The following is a 27,293-nucleotide window of genomic DNA, read 5'->3' as shown; positions in this document are numbered from 1 at the left end:
AATAGGTTTTAGCACAGGGAGTTATGCTGAATGCCTCGCGCTGCTCTCAATTCTCATAGGCTCCCTGTGCTAAAAAACGCTATTGCGGTTTAGTAAAAGGGAGCCATAGTGCAAAATATAGACAGCAGATATAAATTCTCAAAATTTTGATCACTAAATTGAAAATAAAATCATTTTTCCTACCTTTGCTGTTTGGTGATTTCATGAGTCTCTGGTTGCACTTTCTTCTTCTGACTGTGCATCCAATCTTTCTTCCTTTCTTTCAGCCTCCTGTATGTTTCCTCTCCTCCAGACCTCATTCTCTCCCCCAACTTTTTCTTTCTGTCTCCCTGTTCCCCCTTCTTTCTGTCTCCCTGTCTGCCCCCTTTCTTTCTTTCTCCGTGCCCTCCCCCAAGCCACTCGGTTTGCTGCCACCGCCATCGGGGAACAGCCCCCAAGCCACCGCCATCCCAAGCTTTCCCTGCAGAAGCGTCGCGCTGACCAGCATTCCGCTCCCTGACGTCAATTCTGACGTAGGAGAGGAAGTTCCGGGCCAACATGGCATTTCTCCTCATTCCATCCAGCCTGAGCCCCATCTCTCCTTGATCCAGCATTTCCCTTCTGTGTCTGTCAGAATTACCATTCCACCTATTTTCCAGCATCACCCTTCTTTGTGTCCATCTCACCTATATCCCTATCTCACCACTTTTTCAGAATCTTCATTTGTCTCTGTCCTTGTCTTTACCCCATGTTCACCATTTGCCCTTTCAATGTCTTTATCTCCCCCCCACACACACTTTTTCAGCATTACTTCTATGTCTCTATTTCACCTCCTCTTCATGTCCCCTCTGTATCTCTATCCTTATTCAGTAGGTCCTGCTTACCCTTTCTCTTCTTTGTGTCACTATCTCCATTTTCAGCTTTCCCCCCCTTTTCCTTTGTTACTGCACCCTGTAGCCAGAATCTTTTTTTTTTTAATCAATAAATGTTTATTGAAAAGTTTTGTAAATATACAAACCATACCATGAATATCATAGACAACATAACATACAGACATCAATCAGAGAGCACTGCAATCAATGTACAAATCACAGAAGTGCCCCCACTAATACAGTCAAGCCCCTGATACCCAGCAACAACCAAAACTCCACAATTCCCTCCCCCCCACCCCCAAACTTTACCACCAGCTAAGAGGGCCCCCAGTTGTTTCTTCAGGAGAGCCCCCTCAGTCCTCAACCCCCCCCCCCCCCCACAGAAATAAGCTCAAGACAAAGATGCAATTTTGTCAAGGATTCGTGTCCAAGTCCGGGTATAAGTATAATAATAACCATGACGCTTTGCTATAGACAGTTCCATATTACAAATAAACTGAAGTTTAACAGTCCATTCCAATTGGGTGGGCGCTTGCCCCTGTTTCCAACGAGCAGCTATCAAGCATTTAGCCGCTGCCAGGCCCCAACGTCTGATCTTAGTTTGCCAGGAATATAAACATACATTGTAAAGGCCTAGCAAGCACCCCTGCGGAGAAAAAGGTAACAATAATTGTAACAATTGTGATAAACACCCCACCACCTGCCTCCAGAAAGGCTGTAGGATTGGACAGGCCCACCAGATATGCAAAAAGGTCCCCAAGGCCAACCCACATCTCCAACACAAAGCGGAAACCCCGGGATACATACGGTGAAGACGTTCCGGCGTATAATACCACCTCATAACCACTTTGTAAGCATTTTCCTTAATGAGTGCACACGAGGTGGCCTTGCCTACCTCAGTGGTGATCAGGGCCCACTCCTGAACAGAAAATGTACAATTGAAATCCACCTCCCAAGCTCGCTGATAAAGAGACGGAAAGGAATAGGAGCCTCGAATATATTGGTAAAGAACAGAGATAGGCTTAGGAAGGCTCTTAAGAGTGAACCACATGTGAGCAAAGGGATCAGTAGACTGAAAGGATCCCCGATCCCACTCCCGAGAATGAAGAAAATGACGTATTTGAGAATAGGCTAGAAAGTCTCCTCTGGGCAAGGCAGCACTAAGCCGGAAGGTCTCAAAAGACATCAGGACCCCTCTGTGAAGCACATCCCTAAAAGTATGCATCCCTAAATGTGCCCACCTCACAAATGCAGAACTCTCCCTTCCAACAGGGAACAGGGGTTCCTCCCGTACCGCCCCCAACATCGACGGAACCATTCCCCCCCCCCAACGGCGACGGGTATCACACCACACTTTCAAAAGGTGTTCCAGAAATGGGTTTCCCGGAACCTCGAACCTCCTAGTACCAATGGAAGATGACCAAAGTAAATGTTTCAAACAGGGGCGCCCCACAAAGTGTTGTTCCAGACGGACCGCCAATTTATAATCTGCAATCTCCCAATCCAATAAAAGTCGCAATTGAGCTGCTCGAAAATACCAAAATAAATTCGGTACCGCCCGCCCCCCATTAGTCCTGGCCGCCCACAGCGCTGCCCTAGAGATACGAGGAGGCCTCCCCTGCCAAATAAAGCGAAAAAACAGAGTATGCAACTGTTTCAAAACTAGAGTAGGGACCGAAATCGGCAGTGTTTGGAAAAGAAAAAGCAAGCGGGGCAAAACATTCATTTTAAGAACTGCTATACGACCCCACCATGACAACCAAAACCCATTCCAGCGTTGAATATCGGTCCTAATCTGTTGTATAAGCCGCGCATAATTAACAGTAAACAATTGGGATAAGTCCGCAGGCAACCGAATCCCCAAATAACGAATAACCCCCGGTGCCCAGCGGAAAGGAAACCGAGCAGCCAAACGACGTTGGTCTTCTTCACCCAAGGTAACACTCAACAGTTCAGATTTATCCATATTCACCGTAAATCCCGAAACCCTCCCATACTCCAAGAAAAGGGCAACAAGAATCGGCAATGAAACCTCCGGGTCCCGAACATACAACAACACATCGTCGGCAAACAGTGCTAAACGATGTTCAAGATCTCCCACTTTCACCCCCAATAAATCCCCATGCTCCCGTATGCGAATGGCTAAGGGTTCCATAGAAAGAGCAAATAACAAGGGAGATAAAGGACAGCCCTGTCGAGTGCCTCTCCCTATGGCAAAGAAATCACTATAAATCCCATTAATACGCACAGTAGCCTTAGGAGCCCTATAAAAGGCTTGCACCCACGCCAAAAAGAAAGAGCCCAGCCCCATCCGATGCATCACCTGCCATAAAAATTCCCACGCCACTTGATCGAAAGCCTTTTCCGCATCAATCGCCAAAAAGGCAACTTTAGCCGAAGTCCGTTGTGCTGCCCACAAAAGATGCAACGTTCGTCTAATATTATCACAAACCTGTCTCTTTTGAACAAAACCAGATTGATCCAAATGTACCAGAGAGGGTAGAACCTTTCCCAGACGAAGAGCCAAAACTTTCGCTAAAATTTTTGCATCAGTATTTAATAACGAAATCGGTCTATACGACCCGCATCCAATAGGATCTCTCCCCGGCTTGATCAAGACCGAAATCCCTGCCTCCCCCATTGAATTGGGCAACGGGGAACCTCCCCGCACTCCATTCGCTACGCGGACCAATAATGGAGCCAAAATCTCCCGAAAAAGTTTATAAAATTGATTAGTATACCCATCTAGCCCAGGCGATTTACCCAACTTCAAATTAGCTATGACTCCCAAAATTTCCCCTAATTCAATAGGCTCATTAAGCAAATCTCTATCAGCGTCCGAAAGCTGCGGCAGCCGCAACTCGGAAAGATATCCCTCAATGGCAGTGGAATCATGCCCTCCCGATGGCCGATACAAGTCGGAATAAAAATTGAGAAACACAGCACTAATAGCCGAATCGGTACGATGCTCAGTGCCCGCGGTATCCCTAATCTTTGTAATATTCGCTCTCGCCTGCTTTAGCTTAATAAGTCGAGCTAAACGAGATCCAGGTGTGTTATTATACTCATAAACAGTGTGGCGTAGGCGCAACCGCAAGAACTCGTACTCTTCCATCTGTAGTAAGGAGAGTTCCGCACGAACCTTAACAAGATGGTCATACACCAAGGGGTCCTGATGTCTCTGATGCAACTTCGTCAATCGCTCCAGCTGTTCATGAAGCGCTAAAGAACGCTGCGCCCGCAAACGCTTTCGGCGAGCCCCCCATTTAATAAAAACGCCCCGCACCACCACCTTCAGTGCATCCCACAGAGTCGCATCAGTGACCGTATTATTATCATTATGTTGAAGGTACTGAGCCACGGTCGCACCCACCTCTCGAATTACCTCTGGATCTTTCAATAAAGACTCATTAAGTCGCCAAAATCGACGTCCCACCCCTTCCCAATAACCCACGCAGGCTACCCACACTGGCGCGTGATCAGAAATTTGGATAGCTCCAATTTCAGCCTGTCGAATCCCACCCCAGGAATTACGGTGAACCCAAACCCCATCAATACGCGCATACGATCTATGCGCATGAGAGTAGTGAGTGTAAGAGCGCTGCGCAGGATGAGACAACCTCCAACTGTCTACCAAGCCCAGAGAAGAAAACAAAGAGAGAAGAGCCTTTCTAGCGGTCCTAGTCGGAGAACGTGTCCCCCCCACAGAGTGATCCAGCTGAACATCCGGGGTAACATTAAAATCTCCACCCAGATAAACAGAGCCTTTCACAAAACCCACCAATTCAGTTCTAAGGGACCTAAAATATGCTGCTTGACCAGTGTTGGGACCATACAGATTTATAATAGTGATGGAACGGCCCTGTAAGGTAGCCACTAGAGCCAAACATCTCCCTGCCCCATCCCGAAAGACTTGTTGAACCTCTAGACCCAGTCCCTTTCGAACCAAAATGGCCACCCCTCCCACCCTCTTCCCCGGCACCGACCCCTGGTGGGTCCAGATTTGATCAAAATATGGAGATTGTAGGACTGCTACATCTCGAGGCCTTAAATGTGTTTCTTGGAGTAAACAAACATCCCATTGCAAGCGTGTCAATTCCTTAAATACAATACTGCGCTTACCCGGACTATTAAGTCCATTAACATTCCACGAACCTATAATGAAAAGCTTATCACCCTCCTTCCCTGCCCTTCTTCCCCCCCTAACCCCCCCAGAACCCTCCCCCCTCCCCCCACCCCTTTGCTGATTCGAATCCCGAGTCTCAGGATTCGCCAGCGTGTAGAAAGTGCAATCCTCCCCCAAAGGCAATCATCACTCATCCATAAAATCAATGAAACTTCCAGCAAATGAATACCCCCACTGTCACTATATGCCACTCCACCCCTCTCCATCCTGCACTCATCTACCACGCACTCCCCCACCCTCACACACCCCATACATGCCAACACTGAACCCCCCGGAACCCAGACCCCACCAACCAGAGAACCATCCAACTGCAAACTTACACTATGAGAACAGTACATAATAATGAACCACCAATCCCCATTCAAAGGGAGCAGTGTCAAACCAAGGTCTCCAAGTCTCTCCCCCAGTTCCAAGGGCTTGCGCTCAACAGGTCCAGGCAAAGCCCCGCAACGAGGCAGATCAAAATGATTTTACCAGTGTCCAAACATGGTCAGGTCTGGGATTTCGCAGATTTCTTGCCAGATCGCAACGCTGTTCTCCAAGGTTCACTTTGCGCAGAAGTGGATGCTATTGCCGGAGGTCCGTCCCCTTCCATCGGAATCCCGCAGCCCAGAGCTCTCATCTCCGCCCAAGCTTCTGACACCGTAGTAACTCGACGAGAAGTGCCGTTAATGGTCATCCATATGCCAAAGGGGAATAGCCATCGATATTTATGGCCCCCAGAGCGCAGCGCTTGTGTGACATCTTTAAACGCTCTGCGCTTCTGCAAAGTAGACCACGCCAAATCTTGGAAAACCCCCACAGCCAGATCTTTCCATCGGAGAGCTGCTTGTCTGCGGCCAGCCAGTAAAATACGTTCCTTCAGTGTAAACTCTCCAAAGCAGGCTATTATATCTCGTGTGCCCTGGACCCTGGGTGCTCCCAGACTGCGGTGGGCCCTTACCAAAACGATAGACTCAGGAACTTCAGCTCCATCAGCCCGTAATAGATGTGCACAAAAGGCTCTCACCACCTCTTTACTGTCCCGAAATGCTTCTGTTTCCGGAATACCTTTGAACCGCAGGTTGCATCTCCGAGAGCGGTTCTCCAAGTCCTCAACTTGTGCCTGTAATTCCCGAAGTTCAGAAGTTAGGCGACCTGTAACATCAGAGGTGGTGGAGACAGTGGCAGTTAGAGCCACCACGTTGTCTTCGGAGGCCGAAACCCGAGCTCCCAGCTCACTGACCTCCGTACGGAGCTCTGCAACCGCCGCCCGCACATCTCCCCTCACTCCAATTATTTCAGCCTTCAGCTCCGTAAACCAGGCAGCCATGGATTTTTTCGGTGCCTCTCCAGCCTCCCCCCGCTGATCCGAGATGCCTTCATCCTCCGACTCAGACTGAGTCGCCGGCCCGGCCGCCATCTTTTTTTTCTCTCCCATGCCACTCACCACCTCCGGGCCCGATTTTTCCGGCGGATCGCCGAAAAATTTAAATTTATCCAGGCGTTTTCGAGTCGCCATCAGCAGGGGAACCCCGGAAGCCAAAAATAGTGGCTAAGAAACAACTCTGTGGAAGCGCCACTCGCAAATTTGCACAAAAGCCCGACGGAGCTTTTGCTTCACGCTGCCATTCAGCGAGGTGACGTCACTTCCCCCCCTGTAGCCAGAATCTTTCCACCCTCCCTCCACTCCGGCCCAACCCAGTATGAAATATTTCCTTTTGTTTCCCTCCCCTCTCTCTTTCTCTCTCTCTTCTCCTCCCTCACCCACGAGTCCTGCATCTGGCCCTCTCCCTTCTACCAGCACCTGGCAACACCCCCCTGCTCCGCGGCTCTCTTAAGCAACTCGTCAGCAGCGGTGATCAAGACAAGCTGCCGACATCGAGGCCTTCCCTCTACGAGTCCCGCCTTTGTGGAAAAAAGAAGTTGAAACAAGTGGGACTCGCAGAGGGTAGGCCCCGACGTCAGAAGCTTGTGTCGATCGCTGCTGCTGAGTTGCCGAAGAGAGCCGCGGAGCAGGGGTTGTGGCCGGAAGCAGGTAGAAGGGAGAGGGAGATAGGAAGGCTGTAGAAGCTCCGGAGCATGACACCGACCCCGGCCAGGATGATTTCTTTTTCAGGCTGCTGCTGCCACTGCCACGCTCCCTTCCCCCCCCCCCCCCCCCAAAATGACAAAAACAGCCTAAAGTGGATGCCCGGCGTCGGCGTCTTTGACGTCGGGGAGAGGAAGGCTGATAGGCCCGGTAGATCAGGAAGGCAACACGAGTCTATCACGGAGCCCGGGATGGGCTCTGCGATCGACTCACGTTGCCTTCCTGAGCTACCGGTCGATCGCGATCGACGTGTTGGGCACCCCTGCTCTATACGGATGGATTTTGAAGGAGAACGAGCAAAGGATTGACTTAGACGATTGAGGTTATCCTCCTCTATATGGATGGATTTTGAAGGAGAACGAGCAAAGGATTGTCTTACACAATTGACGTTATCCTCCTCTATACGGATGGATTTTGAAGGAGAACGAGCAAAGGATTGTCTTACACAATCGACATTTTCTTCCTCTATACGGATGGATTTTGAAGGAGAACGAGCAAAGGATTGTCTTACACAATTGACGTTATCCTCCTCTATACGGATGGATTTTGAAGGAGAACGAGCAAAGGATTGTCTTACACAATCGACATTTTCTTCCTCTATACGGATGGATTTTGAAGGAGAATGAGCAAATGATTGTCTTACACAATCGACGTTATCCTCCTCTATATGGATGGATTTTGAAGGAGAACGAGCAAAGAATTGTCTTACACAATCGACGTTTTCTTCCGCTATACGAATGGATTTTGAAGGAGAACGAGCAAAGGATTGTCTTACACGATCGACTTTGTCCTTCTCTATACGGATGGATTTTGAAGGAGAACGACCAAAGGGGAGATATGACAACGACGATTAAATACCTACGTAATGTAAATGCGCATGAGTCGAGTCTTTCATTTGAAAGGAAACAATGCAACGAGGGGGCATAGGATGAAGTTAAGAGTTGATAGGCTCCAGAGTAATCTAAGGAAATACTTTTTTATAGAAAGGATGGTAGATGCGTGGAACAGTCTCACAGTAAAGGTGGTGGAGACTAAGTCTGTGTCTGAATTCAAAAGGGCCTGGGATCTCTCGGAGAGAGAAAGAGATAATGGTTACTGTGGATGGGCAGACTGGATGGGCCATTTGGCCTTTATCTGCCATCATGTTTCTATGTTTCTGTTGTCTTACACCATCGATGTTTTCCTCCGTATTCTTTGTCGTCCACTCCTTTCTTTATGCAATACTGTCCCTGTTGCCATAAATTTCTTGTGCCATGCACGAATTGACGGTGGATGATTTCCATACTTAGTTTTGTAGTTTCACAGAGTCTGTGTATCCGATTTTGTTTCAATAAACCACAATACACATTGTGCCTTTTCTTGAGGAGCAGCCATTTTTTTAGGGGTTTATTCAACAGCCTCTCTTCCATCAACAGGGTACCTGAAATACCCAAATGCAATGTGATTGTCAACTTTGATAACGACTGAGTACATAGGACAAATTTGATTAACATATCTCAATTGCCTCTTTAGTAATTTTTTGAAATTGTAGAGAGACTTTGTGGATACCCTGTATATAATGTGACTGAATGCATGTGCATAAGATCGTGATGTGTAAAACTAATGTGTAAATTGAAAAAAAAATTGTATGGATTTCATGACAGTTCCTTTCTTTTTCTTTTCATCTCTGACTGATCCATTTTTAATCTTTTCCCCCATTTTTCTTATTTGCCTTTTTATCTACCTATAGCTCGATTTCAATTCCCTTTTCTTCTTCTACAGTTTCTCCTTTTCCCCTGCACTACTTAACCACCTTTCCACTTCTTACTTCACCTGTATCTCATTCCTTCACCAGTTTCCCATTCCCTCTGTCTTTCACCCAGTTTCATCCCATTTCTACCCTCCTCCCCAGCCTTATCTGCCTTCTCTGCTTCTCATCACCTCACCAGTCTTAGCTTCCTCCCTGTCATTTATCCACTATCTGCTTCTAGGCCTAGATTTACTAAACTTACCGATCCTGTAAGGATGGTCGCAAAACCAGTTTTAATGGTTTTGCGATCGTTCCTGTTCCCTGACCCAATTCACTAAACAGCTGTCCGATGAATCTCCTATCCGATCTGATCCAATCATGCAAATGAGCAAAACCCCATGCAAAATAGCCAAGCGATTGATTCACTAACATTTGCTTGGCTATTTTGAATCGGATTTTACTATCCTAAAACCCGACTGCTGCAGACCTGTTGGTAACTGTATTCCCGACAGGTCTGCCGGTTTATTGACAGGTCTGACTATCTTTTTTTCCATGGCACAGATATTTTGCATGTGTTACACATACAAAATATCTGCCATATAAAAAAAAGAAAAAAAAAAGAATAAAAGACAGGCAGACCTGTCAAAAAACTGCCCCCCCCCCAACAAACATGCCTCACTCCCCCCGCGACCCACAAATGGCAGGAGGGATGCCTGGTCCCTCCAACCATCGGGTCCCTCCTCCTCTGCCTGCGGCCAGCTGAACACCTCTCCTCGCCCACCGAACACCCAACCCGCACTAAAAAATATGGCCCCTCTTCTCCCCCCTTCCCCTCCCCCCAAACAAACAGCAAGAGGGATGTTCACTCCCTCTTGCCAGTGGACACCCCCCTCCCACTCCCCGTACCTTTTAAAAGTTGGAAGCAGGAGGGATGCTCAGTCCCTCCTCCTGCTCCGGCCTTCTGTGCTGCAATATGGGCCTTAGGGCCTGCCCCGATGCATCAGGCCCTCGGGCTCCTCCCTTGGGAAGGGCCCGAGGCACATGAGCCAATCAGGGACTTCATTAGGGAGGAGTCTAAGGAAGTCCCTGATTGACCATTGTTTTTTCCCCCCCTTTTACTTCCCCTATTTTTACACTTTTCTCCCTTTCCTTTGGATCTCAGCCTTTCCATAAGCTCTGTTTCTTTCAGATCCCTCTCAAGCCCTCCATGTCCTTCAAACTATCTCCCTTTCTCATTTCTTTGCACTGTCTCACAGCTTTATTCATATGCTCACCCAATTACCCAGCCCTCACTGTTCTCCTTAATTCCTTCTCGGTTTCTTAGTCCCCAGTATTCCTTCATCTAATTCCCAAGTTGCCACTCTTCCATCCTTGAGATCCAATTACCTTCCCAATACTCAGCTAATTGTAAAACTCTTTTCTGGCCTCCCACCCATTTTTAGAGGATCTGCCTGAGTGAGTACCTGCTCTCTCACATCCTTATGTCCTCGGATCCTCCCTTTTGCCTCTTGTTCTACTTTCCTAGGTATCAGTTGCCCCTGCCTTTTCCTCCCATACCTATTTCTCCCCTTCCCTGTCATCTTCCCCTGCATCTGTCCTCGCTTGTGCCCTCCTTCTCGTCCCCAGCCCTGATGCCATCCTCCGACTTCTCTATCCTATTCCCCAACCCTAGCATCAACCTCCAAGCTCCTTCTCACTGCCCCGACATCAGTGTCCAGACTCCAGTATCCTGCTGGGATCATCAGATTCCCTGACCTTTCTTCAAATCGCCCAATAAAAACTTTGTAGGTTTAGTAAATATAAAAACACAAATGACAGGCTCTTATTTCATGAAATGCTTCTATCATCTGAATTCTACATTTTATTTTTGGGTGCAAATCTCTCTTCTCTTGTAGGCTCTCCCTCCTTCGTTTGTCCTAGAGTTAGAAGGTCTTTATGATTATGAGATCTGAGGATGACCTGAATAATCTCTGTGGCTGTTCTTACTCTTTTAGGTATGAAAAAGTAGAGATTACAGACCTGGATGCTGTTTCTATCGAAGGGAGAATATCTTTCCATCTTGGCTACCCACGGCAATATTTTATTTTAAATAAAATGGCTGGAAAATTCAAAGGTAAATCATAACTGTTTTATTTTTATAATTTGTATGATTTTTTTAAATTCTTTATTCATTTTACATCTTACAAGTGTATCATAAAATAACATTTAAACTTAAACAATATCAATTTAACTTAAATCATAATATTTAAACCCTCCCTCCCAATCCTACTAATTCATATAACATATTATATATTCTGTCCTATTAATTTAATATCAAGTTTTCAGTATAATATGGGGGGTTACACACCCCACACCCCCCAACGCCAGCACGATCCCTATTAAGTAGAGTGGGGGGGTTCCCCCCACAACCCCATCGGAGCCCTTTAAAAGAAGGTTTTTCTTCGGCACGATGAAGTCCTGTGCTGAATTGTCGGCGCTCGTTTGTCGGCACGCATCTGTCTCGCACGCTTAAAACCCGTCACCATAGGACAATGCATTTATGTGAACAAAATGAGTTTGTTTGTAGTGGAGGATGTAGGAGAGTCTACGAGTCTGTGTTGTAGTGTTATTATTTATTTTCTATGTTGTTTTGTAAACTGCATAGACTATAGGCCAGACATGGTCAAATTTAATCCGGCCCGCCGACCATCCGAACTCCATCAACCGCGAGCCCTATATACCTCCCTCCAGTACAGCGTCGGGCCGGAAGCACTCTAAATAGGCTGCTTTGCGTCCTTCTCTCGTCGGGGAATTCCCTCTGCCGCATCACTGATTATGTCATCAGTAACACGGCACATGGAAGGCCCCAACGAGTGCGAAGCAGCCTGTTTAGAGTTCTGCCGGCCCGACCAGTTATGTAGGGCTCGCGGTTGGCAGGGTTCGGATGGGAGGGAAGGATGGAGGGTCAGTGGGGGTGGGGGCTCAAGGGTTCTGCTGTTTAGAGGGATGGGAGGGAAGGAGGGATAGAAAGATGCTCTGGGTCCGGCCTCTGTCAAATTTAAGAACCCCCATGTCGTGTGGCCCACAAGTCAAAAAGTTTGCCCACCCCTGCTATAGGCGGTATATACATTTTTTAAATTTGGGTGGGTATTATTTTATTTATCTCACAATATGTATGAATTAATTAATAAATTTTAAAGGATTAGGTTAGATTTTCTGAAATAGGTAGGGAGTGATTGGGAGGGGGGATTATTTTATTTATATTGGTCATACCAGAACTCAGGTGGGATAGTACGTCTTAGGAAACCAGACGGAGACTATGTAGAAGCGGACTAGGAAAAAGCCCAACTGTTAAATGAATACTTCTGCTCAGTCTTCACCCGCGAGGTGCCAGGACTCGGCCCTTAGCTGCAGACAAGGGTTGACGCAGATGACCCGTTTAGTAATTTCGAGTTTACACCCAGAGGTGCCTACTGCGAGCTGTCAAAGCTTAAGGTTAACAAGGCAATGGGGCCTGACAACCTACACCCCAGGGTGCTCAGGGAGTTGTGTGATGTCTTGGCGGAACTGCTATCTGCGCTCTTCAATCTCTCCCTTAGTACGGGTAACGTCCCATTGGAATGGAAGACGGCTAACGTCATTCCACTCCACAAGAAAGGCTCCAAGATGGAGACAGCAAACTACAGACCGGTGAGTCTCACATCAATAGTGTGCAAACTAATGGAAACTAATCAAACGCCAATTGGATACGATCCTGAACGAGGAGAATCTACGGGATCCCTGTCAACATGGATTTAATAAGGGGAGATCCTGCCAATCCAACCTGATCAACTTCTTTGACTGGGTGACGAGGAAGCTGGATGTTGGGGAGTCCCTGGACATCGTATACCTGGACTTCAGTAAAGCGTTCGATAGCGTACCACACCGCAGGTTACTGAGCAAGATGAGTTCTATAGGATTGGGCGACACATTGACAAAATGGGTTGGGAACTGGCTTGGAGGTAGGCTTCAGAGGGTAGTGGTGAATGGCACCCCCTCCGAAATGACGGAGGTAATCAGTGGAGTGCCACAGGGTTCGGTCCTGGGCCCGATCCTATTCAACATCTTTATAAGAGACTTGGCAGAAGGGCTGCGAGGTAAAATAACATTATTTGCCGATGACGCCAAACTAAGCAATGTAGTGGTCAAAAGCACAACAGACATAAATTCAATGTCCGACAACATGATGCACGACCTACTCCTACTGGAGCACTGGTCTAGGTCCTGGCAACTCAGCTTCAATGCCAAAAAATGCAAAGTCATGCCCCAGGGCAGCCAAAATCCATGCAAGACTTACACCCTTAATGGCGAGACCCTAACAAGAACTGAAGCAGAACGAGACTTAGGGATGATCGTCAGTGAGAACATGAAGACTGCCAATCAAGTGGAGCAAGCTTCATCCAAGGCAAGGCAAATCATAGGTTGCATACGCAGGAGTTTCATCAGCCGTAAGCCTGAAGTCATTATGCCATTGTATATATCCATGGTGAGGCCCCACCTGGAATACCTAGTGCAATTCTGGAGGCCGCATTACCGTAAGGATGTGCTGAGACTGGAGTCGGTCCAGAGAATGGCCACCCGGATGGTCTCGGGGCTCAAGGATCTCCCGTACGAGGAACGGCTGGATAAGTTGCAGCTGTGCTCACTCGAGGAACGCAGAGAGAGGGGTGACATAATCGAGACATTCATGTATCTCACGGGCCGCAGCGAGGTGGAAGAAGATATCTTCTTTTTCAAGGGTCCCGCGGCAACAAGGGGGCATCCGTGGAAAATCAAGGGCGAGAAACTGCACGGGGACACCAGGAAATTCTTTTTCACTGAAAGGGTGGTTGATCGCTGGAATAGTCTTCCACTTCAGGTTATTGAGGCCAGCAGCGTGCCTGATTTTAAGGCCAAATGGGATAGACATGTGGGATCTATTCACAGAGAAAGGTAGGGGAGGGTCATTGGGGTGGGCAGACTAGATGGGCCGTGGCCCTTATCTGCCGTCTGTTTCTATGTTTCTATACATATTAAATGAATTACATATTATTTAGAACATTATAAAATATGAATATAAATATGATATGTTGTACTTAAAGTGTTCATGAAGGTAAATCAAGTGTGTATTTATAAGATCATATACATTTTTCTGATACACTTGTTGTAATATGAAAAAATGAATAAAGAAATTATATAAAAAAAAAAATAATAATAATTTTTTAAAAAAATATGCTGTTTTCCCCAGAGAGCTCAGAATGGGTTACAGATTAAACATACATAATATACAGTTAACAGGATATGATTTGCGCTGGATTTATCCTAATGTGACACATGCTAGGGATTTAATACCAATATACATAGTTTACAGGTTACAGGTTACGATTTGCCATAGTTCCAGTGCAAGTGTATTTTAAATCTATCAAGATATTAATGTATACCTTTCCATTTTCAGATACACTTTCTACAGAATTTGGTAAGTTTAATAATGTTACTCTCTTCTAATCTTTAACCATTTCTCTGTACCGGGAATTCTTCTCAAATTCAGCCCATGAAATTCTAAAGTTGTCTAAGTAGTTTATAGCACTCTTTCAAATCTTGCATTGAAGCGTACCTTTTTTTTTATTTTTAGAATTCTTTATTCATTTTTGTATGTTACAACAAGTGTGTCAATTAAACTCATATAAAACTTAAAGATACACACTTGAATAACTCACATATTAGCATCAAATTTAACATTTCATTAGGAAATTAGTATTCTATAATGTTAAAATATTATGTAAGAAATCTAAATTTATATCATTCTTATTGAATATAATAATCCCCCATCCCTCCCTCCCTCGCAATTCAATAATACATAAAATTACAATTTCTGGTGGAATTCTGTATGTCATATGTACAAAATGGAACTCACCATTGCAACGCAAAAAGGTTATGTGAGTAAATTTCGGAAAGTCTGGGGACCGTTAACAGATTTTTGTAATGAATGATTAACTTTTCCCATGATAAGATGTTTGATTATGTTCTTATGTTCTTATGTTCTATGTTCTTATGTTCTTATTAGAGGGGAAAAGGGGTGGGGTTTTATTTCTGATTATTACATAATATATCAATATTTGAATGAATTTTTTTTTTTTAGAGGACAAAGGGAAATAAAGTGGGTCAATGCTTAAAGCTGGCAGCAAGTGTGCATTGGCTGCAGTGTTTAAAAGGAACATATATTCAATAGTACCATTCATCTGCTATACGCAGAGCTGAGCAGTTTAGAAAATAATATTAAAAATTGAACTAAGGCCAGTACTGGGCAGACTTGCACGGTCTGTGTCTGTGTATGGCCATTTGGTGGAGGATGGGCTGGGGAGGGCTTCAATGGCTGGGAGGGTGTAGATGGGCTGGAGTAGGTTTTAACGGAGATTTCGGCAGTAGGAACCCAAGCACAGTATCAGGTAGAGCTTTGGAGTCTTGCCCAGAAATAGCTAAGAAGAAAAAATTTAAATTGAATCAGGTTGGGCAGACTGGATGGACCATTCGGGTCTTTATCTGCCGTCATCTACTATGTTACTATGCTAGGACAAATATTTTCTAGACCACACTGGCGCATTTAGAAAGAAAACTTTTAATGCTAGCATCCATATAGTACCACCAAATATTCATTATTTTTTAGTTGAGTCAGACCCTATCCTGGCCTGCCTGCTACAATCTGTATAATTTTGCTTTCAGCTACAACCACCGGCTAGCAGGAAAATACTGTTATTTAAGCTTGTTCAAAATTTACTCAAAATGAGTAGCCTGGGGGGTAAATAACAAAACAAACCCCGCAGATAAAAAAAGTGAATAAAGTTCCCAAGTTTGTTAACATTTGATATACTGTCCATCAAGGGTTGCATGCTTCACACTTTGCTCCAGAATCCTTCACTGTGGTCTCCCTATTGGGAGACTGAGCTCTGCTTCAAACTTTCACCTCTTGTATGGCTGTAGATTTCTCTCCCAAGCGCCATCCTGGGAGACCTGACACTACCAGATCCGCCCACATACTCAAACTATCTTTCCCCTCGTTAAAAGGCGTCATGTATGCAGGTAAATAAGGGAAATCCCTTTTCTTCAAATTCACTGAGATTTGGAATAACTTCCCTGCCCCGCTGCGGAACCTAGGCTCATTCCAATTATTCCGAAAGCATCTGAAAACCTGGCTTTTCTCCAAAACGTAAAGCTATCTATTTAAAATGTAAAGCTAGCTATCCTCTTCATAACCTCTAATTTCTTATTATGTTCTTCCCTCGTTTATTGAATTTACCTGTAAACCGTGCCGAGCTCTATCTTTATGGAGATAATGCAGTATACAAACTTAAGGTTTAGTTTAGTTTAGTTTCTCTTCCTCTCTCTCTCTTTATTTCTCTCTCTCTTCCTTTTTTTTCTCTCTATATTCCTCTCTCTTTCTCTCTCTTTTCTCTCTCTCTTTTTTTCTCTCTCTCTCTCTTTTTTTTTTCTCTCTCTCTCTTCTTTTTTTTCTCTCTCTTCCTCTCTCTTTTTTTTTTCTCTCTCTCTTCTTTTTTTCTCTCTTTCTCATTCTCATTAAAAGGCGTCATGTATGCAGGGAAATTAGGGAAATCCCTTTTCTTCAAATTCACTGAGCTTTGGAATAACCTCCCTGCCCCACTGCAGAACCTAGGCTCATTCCAATTATTCCGAAAGCATCTGAAAACCTGGCTTTTCTCCAAAACGTAAAGCTATCTATTTAAAATGTAAAGCTAGCTATCCTCTTCATAACCTCTAATTTCATATTATGTTCTACCCTCATTTATTGAATTTACCTGTAAACCGTGCCGAGCTCTATCTTTATGGAGATAATGCGATATACAAACTTAAGGTTTAGTTTAGTTTAGTTTCTCTTCATCTCTCTCTTATTTCTCTCTCTCTTCCTCTCTCTCTTTTTTTTTCTCTCTCTCTTCCTCTCTCTTTTTTTTTCTCTCTCTCTCGTCTTTTTTTCTCTCTTTCTCTTTCTCATTCTCATTAAAAGGCGTCATGTATACAGGGAAATTAGGGAAATCCTTTTTCTTCAAATTCACTGAGATTTGGAATAACCTCCCTGCCCCGCTGCGGAACCTAGGCTCATTCCAATTATTCCGAAAGCATCTGAAAACCTAAAGCTATCTGTTTAAAATGTAAAGCTAGCTATCCTCTTCATAACCTCTAATTTCGTATTATGTCCTACCCTCATTTATTGAATTTACCTGTAAACCATGCCGAGCTCTATCTTTATGGAGATGATGCGGTATACAAACTTAAGGTTTAGTTTAGTTTAGGAATATCTGCCTGTTACTGCTATAGGAGGAGCTGGGGCAGAGGGGCTGTCTGGGAGGCTCAGATGATTACTCTTTCCTAGCTATTATCTCTTATTTTTTTTAGTTCCTTTACATGAGGGAATGTAGATACCGATAGATCCAGACACTAAGGGCTCCTTTTACTAAGCCGCATTAGCGTTTTTTAGCGCGCGCTAAATCTGCGCTACGCGGCTAGAACTAATGCCAGCTCAATGCTGGCGTTAATGTCTAGTGCGGGCGGGAATTTAGCGCGAGCTATTCCGCGCGTTAAAGTTCTAACGCGGCATAGTAAAAGGAGCCCTAAAGGTTTATTTAATGAAAATGCATACCACTAAATTACTTAAATTTGAGACTTTATTATTATGAATGAAGGAAAAAAAAGATCTCAGAAATCCAAACCATAGACCACATCTCTATCCATTGGTATAGATTGTGATATCTTTCATCGATCCTATAAAAAAAACTTTAATAATGATATTAACAATGTTTTCTTCTTTTCTGTTTTCCTATGGATATATTTTAAATCCTTTGACACTTAATTATCACCTGCATTGGTGGAATAGTAGTGAGCATAGCTGCCTTCTAAGCAATTGACCTGGGTTCGATTCCCGACCAATGCAATTTTTAGTCTGTTATTGAAAGAGACATGGGGGAAACCACTTCTTGCCCTAGATCGGTAGCATAGAATGTTGTTACTCTTTGGGATTCTTTAATCTTGCTATTCTTTGGGATTCTGTATGGAATGTTGCTACTCCTTGGGTTTTGGTCAGGTACTAGGGACCTGGATTGGCCACCTTGAGAACGGACTACTGGGCTTGATGGATCATTGGTCTGACCCAGTCAGGCTAGTCTTATGTTCTTAGCAGCTTTCTCTCATTGATATCTGATCTTAGCCTAGTCCATTGGGTCTCCTTTCCTACCCACCAGGCAGACCATACCCTAGACTTAATCATGGCACATACTGCTTCTGGACTTTAATTATGTCTTTGTTCAACTTTACCAGTTTTCTGATCAGATCATTTTTTGGTTCACTATTGCATCACATCACAGACTTAACCACTCAAAATTCTAGATGACCTTATTGTATAGACTTTGAAAGAATTCCAAAACTACCATCTTTTTTTGCTATCTGATTTCAATAAAAAAAATCCCTTGAAGATTAGGTACAAGTCTGGAATGACATAATTTCAACAACATTGAATACCTTTACAATTCCTTTTTCCAAACCTGGACTGAGAGCCTTCAACCAACCTCGGTATCATGGAGAACTAAGGTTGCTCAAACGGCAGCTCTGACAGGCAGAGTGGGCCTGGAGAAACACTGTTATCAACTCAGCAACTTTGTAGGTCCCAACAACACCAGTATAGAAACCTTCTGAAGCAGGCCAAAAGGCATTATTACTTCAGCATTCGTATAAGTAACTCTTTAAAACCTTCTAGGGAACTTTCCTATTTATATGAGTCCTTCACCTGTCGTTCAACATCAACTACCAACTCATTAATGTCTTCGGCTGAGGGCCTCACAGATTACTTTGTCACTAAGATAAAACAACTACATCTTCCTTTTACTTCCACTCCAGCTCGTCTCCTGGGACCACGTGTGCTCCCCCAAATATACGTAGAAATCCCACTACAGGGAGCTGTCAAGAGAATAGAGGATAAGTGGTCTCAGAAACCAACTTGGCTAAGGAATTACACCCAATACCAAGTTTCAATGGTTAATAGTTTCCATCACTGACCTTCTGACCAGCTCCTCCTATTTTTATCAGCAACTCTGCAACTTTAAGATAAGTAATTTCTGGCTGAGAATAAAAAATATTATTAATTTAAGAAAGAAGTTAATAAAAATAGGAGGCGGTCAGAGGGTCAGTGATGGAAGCTATTAACCATCGAAAATTGGTATTGGGTGTAATTCCTTAGCCAAATTGGTTTCTGAGACCACTTATCCTCCATTCTCTTGACAGCTGCCTGTAGTGGGATTTCTATGTATATTTGAGGATTATCTCTAAATAATCCCACAAACGTATCTTCTTGGATCTCCTCAGTGGTTTACAGTACCACGTGTGCTCCCCCAAATTTTTACTGCCGGCCCTTCTGATAGTCTGGAGTGTCCATCCTTTTTAGAAAATCAGGTACACCCAATTGGAGTGATTTTGATGCCCAAACCCAATGTTCCATGAACAAGATCTTTTCTTCTGTGAGGCTTATGAGGTACTTTCCGACCTGTTATCTTGACTAGAGGTCTGCACGGGAATGGGGATCGCGGGAATCCCGCGGGGGTCCTGCGGATATCCCCCACGGGACTCCCATGGGTACTCCCCTCTGGCCCACGGGACTCCCATGGGGACCCCCCTCTAGCCAACGGGACTCCCACGGGGATGGAAGGCTTTGGAAGCAGGGTTCGTCCATATAATATAATGGACACGTCAGCCTTAATAAAAGAGGGGGTTTATAAGTTAATTACCTGAACAGAAAACAAAAAAAGGGTTCCACCAAAGAGATTCCACAAGGAAAACAGCAGCGCAAACACAAAAGAAACTGTGGAATTGATGATCCTGTCAGAAGTAATTGCTGCTTTTTATGGGGACGGGCAGGGATGGAGGTAATTCCTTGCGGGGACGGTTGGGGACGGAGAGGATCCTGGCGGGGACGGGCGGGGATGGATGGGATTTCTGTCCCCGTGCAACTCTAATCTCGACTCAATGCTCTCATTTTTACTAAAGAAGTTACACCATGGTTTAGTCCTGTTTATCCTATTCATGGTAAGACTTAGTTTAAAAATAGGTGTTCCTCCACCATGGAAACAGGCTATTCTGCATCCAGTTTTAAAAACCCCATTGTCAGATCCATCCCTGCCCAACCATTACAGACTTGTTTCGAATCTGTGCTGTGTTTCAGAAATCCTAGAAAAAAAACAACCCTATTTACTTACAGGTTAGCCAATATGTTGAAAGAACTGCACCCTTGTCAGTCAGGCTCTCGCCTTCACTCTAGTACAGAAACCAATTATTACTTCAGTGTTCAGTGACGTTCACACCTACCTGGAATTTAGCAATATTGTTCTTGCCATTTCGCTGGATCCATCTGCAGCATTCGATTTGATCAATCGTACCATGCTTCTAACTCTTCTTTCTGATCTGGGGATTACTGGTACTGTGCGGAAGTGATTTAGATCAGTGTTTTTCAACCTTTTTACACCTATGGACCGGCAGAAATAAAAGAAATTATTCTGTGGTCCGTGGACCAGCGGTTGAAGAACACGGGGCTAAGTCGTGGGCCAGACCCCGCCCATCTCTACCCCAGACCCCGCCCCCATAATAGTACTAATTGCACCTTGCACGTCCCATGCCTCATCTGGAAGCCTTCCCTCTGACGTTGCAACGTCAGAGAGAAGGCTTCCAGTTCAGGTGTAGGATGCCTGTGGTAGCCACTGCCCATGGCTTTGTGCACTGAATCAGTTAGGAAGAGGGAGCTGGCTCGAAGATAACGCCGCATCGATCACACCGTGGACTGGCAGTTGAAGAACACTGTTTTGGGCCTGATGCACGTGCTGGCCCTGTGGACCGGCAGGAAATTTCTGTGGACCGGCACTGGTCCATGGACCGGTGGTTGAAGAACACTGATTTAGATCTGTCCTTCAAGATAGATCATTTAGGGTTCAAGCATCCTCATCGTCTTCTCTTTCACTTCCCAGGCCTCTTCAGTATGGAGTACCGCAAAGTTCCATTCTTTCCCCATCTACTATTCAATTTATTTATCAGTCCCCTGGCACTACTAATACAGGAGAGTGCTATTCTTATGCTGACGATATTCTTCTCTTATATCCCACTAATTCAACGAACCCTGATTTCCACTTGCTCCAAAACTGTAAAATGGCTGTCTGATCACCACTTAGTCTTAAATCCTGGAAAGACAGTGAGCGGCCTCTTGGCCTCTTGGACACATGCCCCATCCTGAGGGTGACCTTCTGTTTGATTCCAGTTCAAACGTTTCACTATCTTGGCATAATTTTTGACTCTCAGTTATTCTTTGATCCTCAACTTTCCTCACTGTGCAGGGCTTGTTTCTTTAGCACTCTCCAGACCAGTAGAGGTTAACTTTACGAATGGGTATATATCTAATCATGACCAGCAGGTGGAGACTGAAAACAAAACTTTGGGACAGTATATCCTAGCCCCTCCTCTCTATTTCCCTCAGTCTTCTTTCAGTCTCCAGCAGGTGTTGAGTGATCTGTACCCATCTCCCTTGGTAGGGCTGTTGGAATTTGTTTAAGGTGTTTTTTGTCCCTGTTTTTAGCCGGACGGAGCTTGGACGGACTCTGTTTGGGGGTTCGTCCGACCTCGGGGGTGTCAAACCCGGCGGGTCACGAGCGGGGTCCCTCCCCCCACTTCCTCCACCTCCCCACATTTTTTTAGAGGAGCCTCAGCAATAAGCCTTGCCCCCTAAATCAAGCAAGACTATTGCTTTGAGAGCCTGTGGAGTCTGTTCTGTAAAAAAAAAAAAAAAAAAAAAATCCTGAGGTAGTGCTGGTCTGGAGGGTTGTATCCCTTTAAGAAAACTGTATTTTACTGTATTTTTTCAACTAACCGGCACTTTTTTACAGCTAGGTCGCGTATGGAGCAATGAGCACTTCTAAAGGGAAAAAGTGCTCATTGTGCTCCAGACGCGAGGCACTCGCGGCCGGCCTGTGCAAGCGGTGTTCAGGCCGGGGCGGTGGAGGAGCTCCGTCGGCAGCGGCTGCAGGCGCCCAGAGCTCCCCGCCGATGGTGCCTCGCGAGTCGGCAGGGAACGGTGGCGAAGCCCGGTCTTCTCCGTCCGCCCACGGAGGGAATCCCCAGACCGCCGACGGTCGGGTTGTAGAGGATTCCCTCTCAGCTGATTTTTTGACAGCTGATGCCGGCTTGCCTGCTTTAGCGGCTGAGACTATTCAGGTTTCTCAGCCGCTTCAGGCTATGGAGGGAGCTTTTTTGGCGGGAAAACCGCCATCTTCTCTGTCTGGCCCCTCCATTTTGTCTTCCACCTCAGGTGACCTTCCCCCTGTTTTGACTATGCAGGGGCAAGGTTCTGCTGGGTCCCCTGCTGTGGCAGGGAGTCCCTTGGGACCCTCGGGGGGGTTTTCTCCTGATTTTTTCTTTTCTTTATGCAGAGCCTATTTTCAGGCGGCTGGGGGTCCCGGTTGCGCCCAGGGGGTCTCGGGGGGTGGTTTTTCCTCCGCGCTTCCTGCGGCTTTGCCTCTTTCGTCTGGCGTGACGTCCCCTCCGCCGCCTACCTTGTCCAAGCGTCCGCGGGTGTCGTGGGACGAGAATTTGTGGTCGGAGGATCGGGTCGGTTTGGAGGAGGACCTGGACCCTTCTGAGGAATTCCAGGACTCTCTGGAGGGGACGGAAGCTGGCGGCGGGTTGTCGGATTTCCCGTTCTCCAGTGACGAGGCGTCTGTGGTGCGTCTTTTTCAGAAAGATGAGCTGCCTGACCTTATTCAGCAGGTTTCTTCGGTCTTGCGTTTTGAGGACGCGCCGCCGGAGACTCCGCGTGTGGGGGACCCCCTGTTGCGGGGGATCCGTTCCGTTTCCCGCTCTTTTCCTATGCATCAGGATATTCGGGATATTATTCTGGAGCAGTGGAAAACGCCGGAGACGCCGTTTCGGCTGGCGCGCAGCATGGCTCGCCTGTATCCCATTCCTGAAGGGGATCGGGCTACGTTAGCTTCGCCGGTCGTGGATGCGGTGGTCTCGGCGATTTCCAAGCGGCATACCGTGCCTGTTGAGGGCGGTTCTGCCTTGCGAGACCCTGAGGAGCGCAAATTGGAGGGCCTCCTTAAGCAAAATTTTCAGGTCTCGGCCCTTGGGGTCCAGGCGGCTATTTGTGGGGGACTGGTCGCTCGCGCCGTGTTTCGGTGGGCGGAGCGGGTCTTGGATCGAGAGTCTGACGACTGGTCTCTGGTGGATCAGGAGGTTGCGAAGATTGAGATGGCGGCCTCATTCCTCTCAGATGCTCTCTATGACTTGGTGCGGAGCTCGGCTAAGTCTATGGCTTTTGGCGTGGCCGCAAGGCGTGTGTTGTGGCTGCGCGCTTGGGCGGCGGATGCTGCGTCCAAAGCTAAGCTTACTAAATTTCCCTTTCGGGGGTCGTTTTTGTTTGGAGAGGACTTGGATAAGTTGATTCAGACTCTGTCGGACTCGAAAGTTCCCCGTCTGCCGGAGGACCGTGCCCGCCCGGCGTCTCGGGGGGGTGCGGCCCGGGGGCGTTTGCGGGATTTTCGCAAGTATCGCCCGGGGCGTGGGGCTGCTTCTTTCCAGTCTCCGGGTTTTTCCCGGGGTCGGTTCTTCCAGCGCACGCAGCCCTTTCGGGGGGCCCGTCGGGGGGCAGGGAATCCCTCCGCCGGTTCCCCCGCTTCCCGTCCTGCACAATGACGCCTTGCCGGCGCCCCCTTTGGTTCCGGTGGGGGCCCGGCTGCGAGATTTTTTCCCCAAATGGGCCGAGATCACGTCCGATCAGTGGGTCCTGGAGGTGGTGCGGGACGGTTATGCCCTGGAGTTCGCCCGCTCTCTGCCGGATTTTTTCCTCGCTTCTCCATGTCAGACTCCGGTGAAGACGCAGGCTTTTCGCCAGACCCTTCAGCGCTTGATAGATCTCAGGGCAGTTGTTCCGGTGCCCCCTCCAGAGTGGGGCACGGGCAGGTACTCCATTTACTTTGTGGTGCCCAAGAAGGAGGGGACTTTTCGGCCCATCCTCGATTTGAAAGGGGTCAACAGGGCTCTCAAGATTCCCTCTTTCCGTATGGAAACTCTGCGGTCGGTCATTCTGGCGGTTCAGCCGGGGGAGTTTCTCACTTCTCTCGATCTGACGGAGGCCTACTTGCATGTTCCCATTCGGGCCTCTCATCAGCGTTTCCTGCGCTTTGCGATCTTGGGTCGGCACTTTCAGTTCTGTGCGCTTCCCTTTGGGCTGGCCACGGCTCCGCGGACGTTCACCAAGGTGATGGTGGTCGTCGCGGCAGCCTTGCGGTCGGAGGGCATCCTGGTACACCCCTACCTGGACGACTGGTTAATTCGGGCAAAGTCGTTGCAGGAAAGTTCCCGGGTTACTGCTCGGGTGGTGGAGTTTCTCCGGTCGCTGGGCTGGGTGGTCAACCTTGCCAAGAGTCGGTTGGTCCCGGCTCAGCGTCTGGAGTACCTAGGGGTGCTGTTCGACACCTCCTTGGGGAAGGTCTTCCTCCCAGAGGGCCGGGTGAGCAAATTGCAATCTCAGATTCGCCTGCTTTTGGCGTCCCGGTGTCCTCGGGCGCGAGATTTCCTCCAGGTCTTGGGGTCGATGGCGGCGTCCCTGGACGTGGTGAGGTGGGCGCGGGCCCACATGCGTCCTCTCCAGTATGCTCTGCTCCGGAGGTGGTCTCCCCAGAGGCACGGGATGGATGTTCCGGTTCCCCTACGAGGCTTGGCGCGCTGCAGTCTGCGTTGGTGGCTCCAGACCCCTCACCTAGTTCAGGGGGTGGGTCTGGATCTCCCGCAGTGGACGGTGCTCCTGACGGATGCGAGTCTCCTGGGTTGGGGGGCTCAGTGTTTGGGTCACTCAGCTCAGGGCACCTGGTCCGCGGAGGAGGCCGCCTGGTCGATCAACGTGTTGGAGACCAGAGCGGTCCGTCTGGCGCTGTTGGCTTTCCACTCCCTGTTGCGGGGCAAGTCAGTCAGAGTGCTGTCGGACAATGCCACGGCGGTGGCTTATGTCAATCGTCAGGGGGGCACCAAGAGCACTCGGGTGGCGCAGGAGGCGGCTCTGCTCATGGTTTGGGCGGAATCCCATCTGCTGGACCTCTCGGCCTCTCATATAGCCGGAGTAGACAACGTTCAGGCAGACTTCCTCAGTCGTCACTTCCTAGATCCAGGAGAGTGGTGTCTCGGCGCCGAGGCGTTTCAGTTGATAGTGCAGGCTTGGGGGCAGCCCCTGATGGACCTGATGGCCACGGGTGGCAACGCCAAGGTGCCCCGCTTCTTCAGTCGTCGCAGGGACGGTCTGGCCGAGGGTCTGGATGCTCTGGTCCAGCCGTGGCCAACGGAGGGGCTGTTGTATGTGTTCCCTCCTTGGCCGCTGGTGGGCAGAGTGCTTCTTCGCATTGTTTACCATCCGGGTTTGGTGGTGCTGGTGGCGCCGGATTGGCCTCGCCGTCCGTGGTATGCGGATCTGGTGAGGCACCTGGTAGCGGATCCTCTTCCTCTGCCTCTCTCGGACGACCTTCTGAGGCAGGGTCCCATTCCCATGTTCGACCCGTCTCCCTTCTGTCTTACGGCATGGCTCTTGAAAGGGGTCGCCTTAGCAAGAAGGGATATTCAGACAAGGTGATTTCTACACTGTTGGGGTCCCGGAGGCTTTCTACCTCTCGGGCTTATGTGCGGGTTTGGCGTCTCTTTGAGGAATGGTGTCGGGCGCGGGGAGTGACCTCTTTTCGCGCTTCTCTGCCTTCCATTCTGGAGTTTTTGCAGGATGGCCTGGATAGAGGCCTGGCTTGGTCTTCTCTCCGGGTTCAGCTTGCGGCCCTGTCGGCTTTTCGAGGGTTGGTGTCAGGTCAGCGTTTATCGGCGCTTCCTGATGTGATTCGGTTTTTGCGGGCGGCCAAGTTGCTTAGGCCTCCCCTTCGGCCCTCGGTTCCCTCTTGGGATCTTAATCTGGTTCTCTCTGTTTTGGTGCGTCCGCCTTTCGAGCCCTTGGACGACTGTTCTTTGAAGGACCTTACTTTGAAGGCGGTCTTTTTGGTGGCCATTACTTCTGCTAGGCGTGTTTCTGAGCTGCAGGCTTTCTCTTGTAGGACTCCCTTCTTGGAGTTTTCTAGGGAACGGGTCGTCTTGCGGCCTGTTCCTTCCTTTCTGCCTAAGGTTGTTTCTCCTTTTCATGTCAATCAATCGGTGGTTCTCCCGGTCTTGGGTAGTCGGGAGGGCTCTTCTGAGCAACGGCAGCTGCGCAAGTTGGATGTCGGTCGGGTCCTTCGCTCTTATGTGCAGCGGACCCAGGAATTCCGGAAGTCCGATCATCTCTTTGTCCTCCTGGCGGGTTCTCGTCGGGGAGCTGGCGCTTCTAAGGCTACTATTGCGCGCTGGATCAAGGAGACGATTGCTTCCGCTTATCTTCTGAAACAGCAGCCGGTTCCGGAGTTTCTCAAGGCTCATTCCACACGGGGTCAGGCGGCTTCTTGGGCTGAGTCGTCGCTCGTGCCCCCTGTGGATATTTGTAAGGCTGCGGTTTGGTCCTCCTTGCATTCCTTTGTCCGTCATTATCGGGTTGATGTGCAGGCGCGTCGGGACGCGGTGTTCGGTGAGCGTGTACTGGTATCGGCCCTTCGGGGGTCCCGCCCGTGAGAGGGACTGCTTTGGTACGTCCCATTCGTAAAGTTAACCTCTACTGGTCTGGAGAGTGCTAAAGAAGGAGAAATTAGGTTCTTACCTGCTAATTTACTTTCTTTTAGCTTCTCCAGACCAGTAGAGGTCCCCACCCTGTCTGTTGTTGTTGTTGTTGGGGCTGTTGCGCGGGCAGTTTTTGGTTTTTGCTGCGGGTTCTAGTATTTTTCTAGGGCCGGGGAGAATTGAAGAACAGCGGCTGTGGCTCGGCTGGCTTAGCTGGCGAGCTGTGGGGACATTCTTCCTTCGGGAATTTCTCTTCTGCATTTTCCAACAGCATTTTGGGTTTGTTACTTGTTACTCCTTTCGGAGTATTGTTTTTTCTCTCTGTTGTTTTCCAGTTCTTGGTTCTGCTTGGCTATTCGGCAGACTGAGGGAAATAGAGAGGAGGGGCTAGGATATACTGTCCCAAAGTTTTGTTTTCAGTCTCCACCTGCTGGTCATGATTAGATATATACCCATTCGTAAAGTTAACCTCTACTGGTCTGGAGAAGCTAAAAGAAAGTAAATTAGCAGGTAAGAACCTAATTTCTCCTTCTTTACCTTATAACAGCTACTTACAGTAAGAAAGCTGTTCGATAGAAATACATACTTTTCACACACTTATTCTTTTCTCTGTTTATGACTAAGATGGATTACTGCAACATCATTTATGCTGGAATTTCACAAACTCTTGAGTTGCAAATTACAAAACATGCAGGACTGTGCTATTCGCCTACTATGTCACGTAAGCAGGTTTACACATGCTGTATT

General features: G+C 47.5%; 1 protein-coding gene across 2 annotated transcripts in view; it reads left to right on the top strand.

Annotated features, from left to right (window-relative positions):
* The window catches only part of LOC117346408 (E3 ubiquitin-protein ligase TRIM39-like), a 66,242-nt gene that overhangs the window by 24,151 nt on the left and 14,798 nt on the right, over positions 1-27,293 (top strand). For both annotated transcript variants that reach the window (XM_033915915.1, XM_033915914.1), the window contains exons 5-6: positions 10,832-10,950; positions 14,290-14,310. In XM_033915915.1, the coding sequence (XP_033771806.1) occupies positions 10,832-10,950; positions 14,290-14,310 (140 nt within the window). The remainder of the gene's footprint in view (positions 1-10,831; positions 10,951-14,289; positions 14,311-27,293) is intronic.

Source organism: Geotrypetes seraphini, chromosome 12 (assembly GCF_902459505.1).
Source record: "Geotrypetes seraphini chromosome 12, aGeoSer1.1, whole genome shotgun sequence".
Taxonomy (NCBI): Eukaryota; Metazoa; Chordata; class Amphibia; order Gymnophiona; family Dermophiidae; genus Geotrypetes; species Geotrypetes seraphini.
The sequence above is the reverse complement of the archived record's forward strand: the minus strand, read 5'-3'. Positions and strand labels throughout refer to the sequence as shown.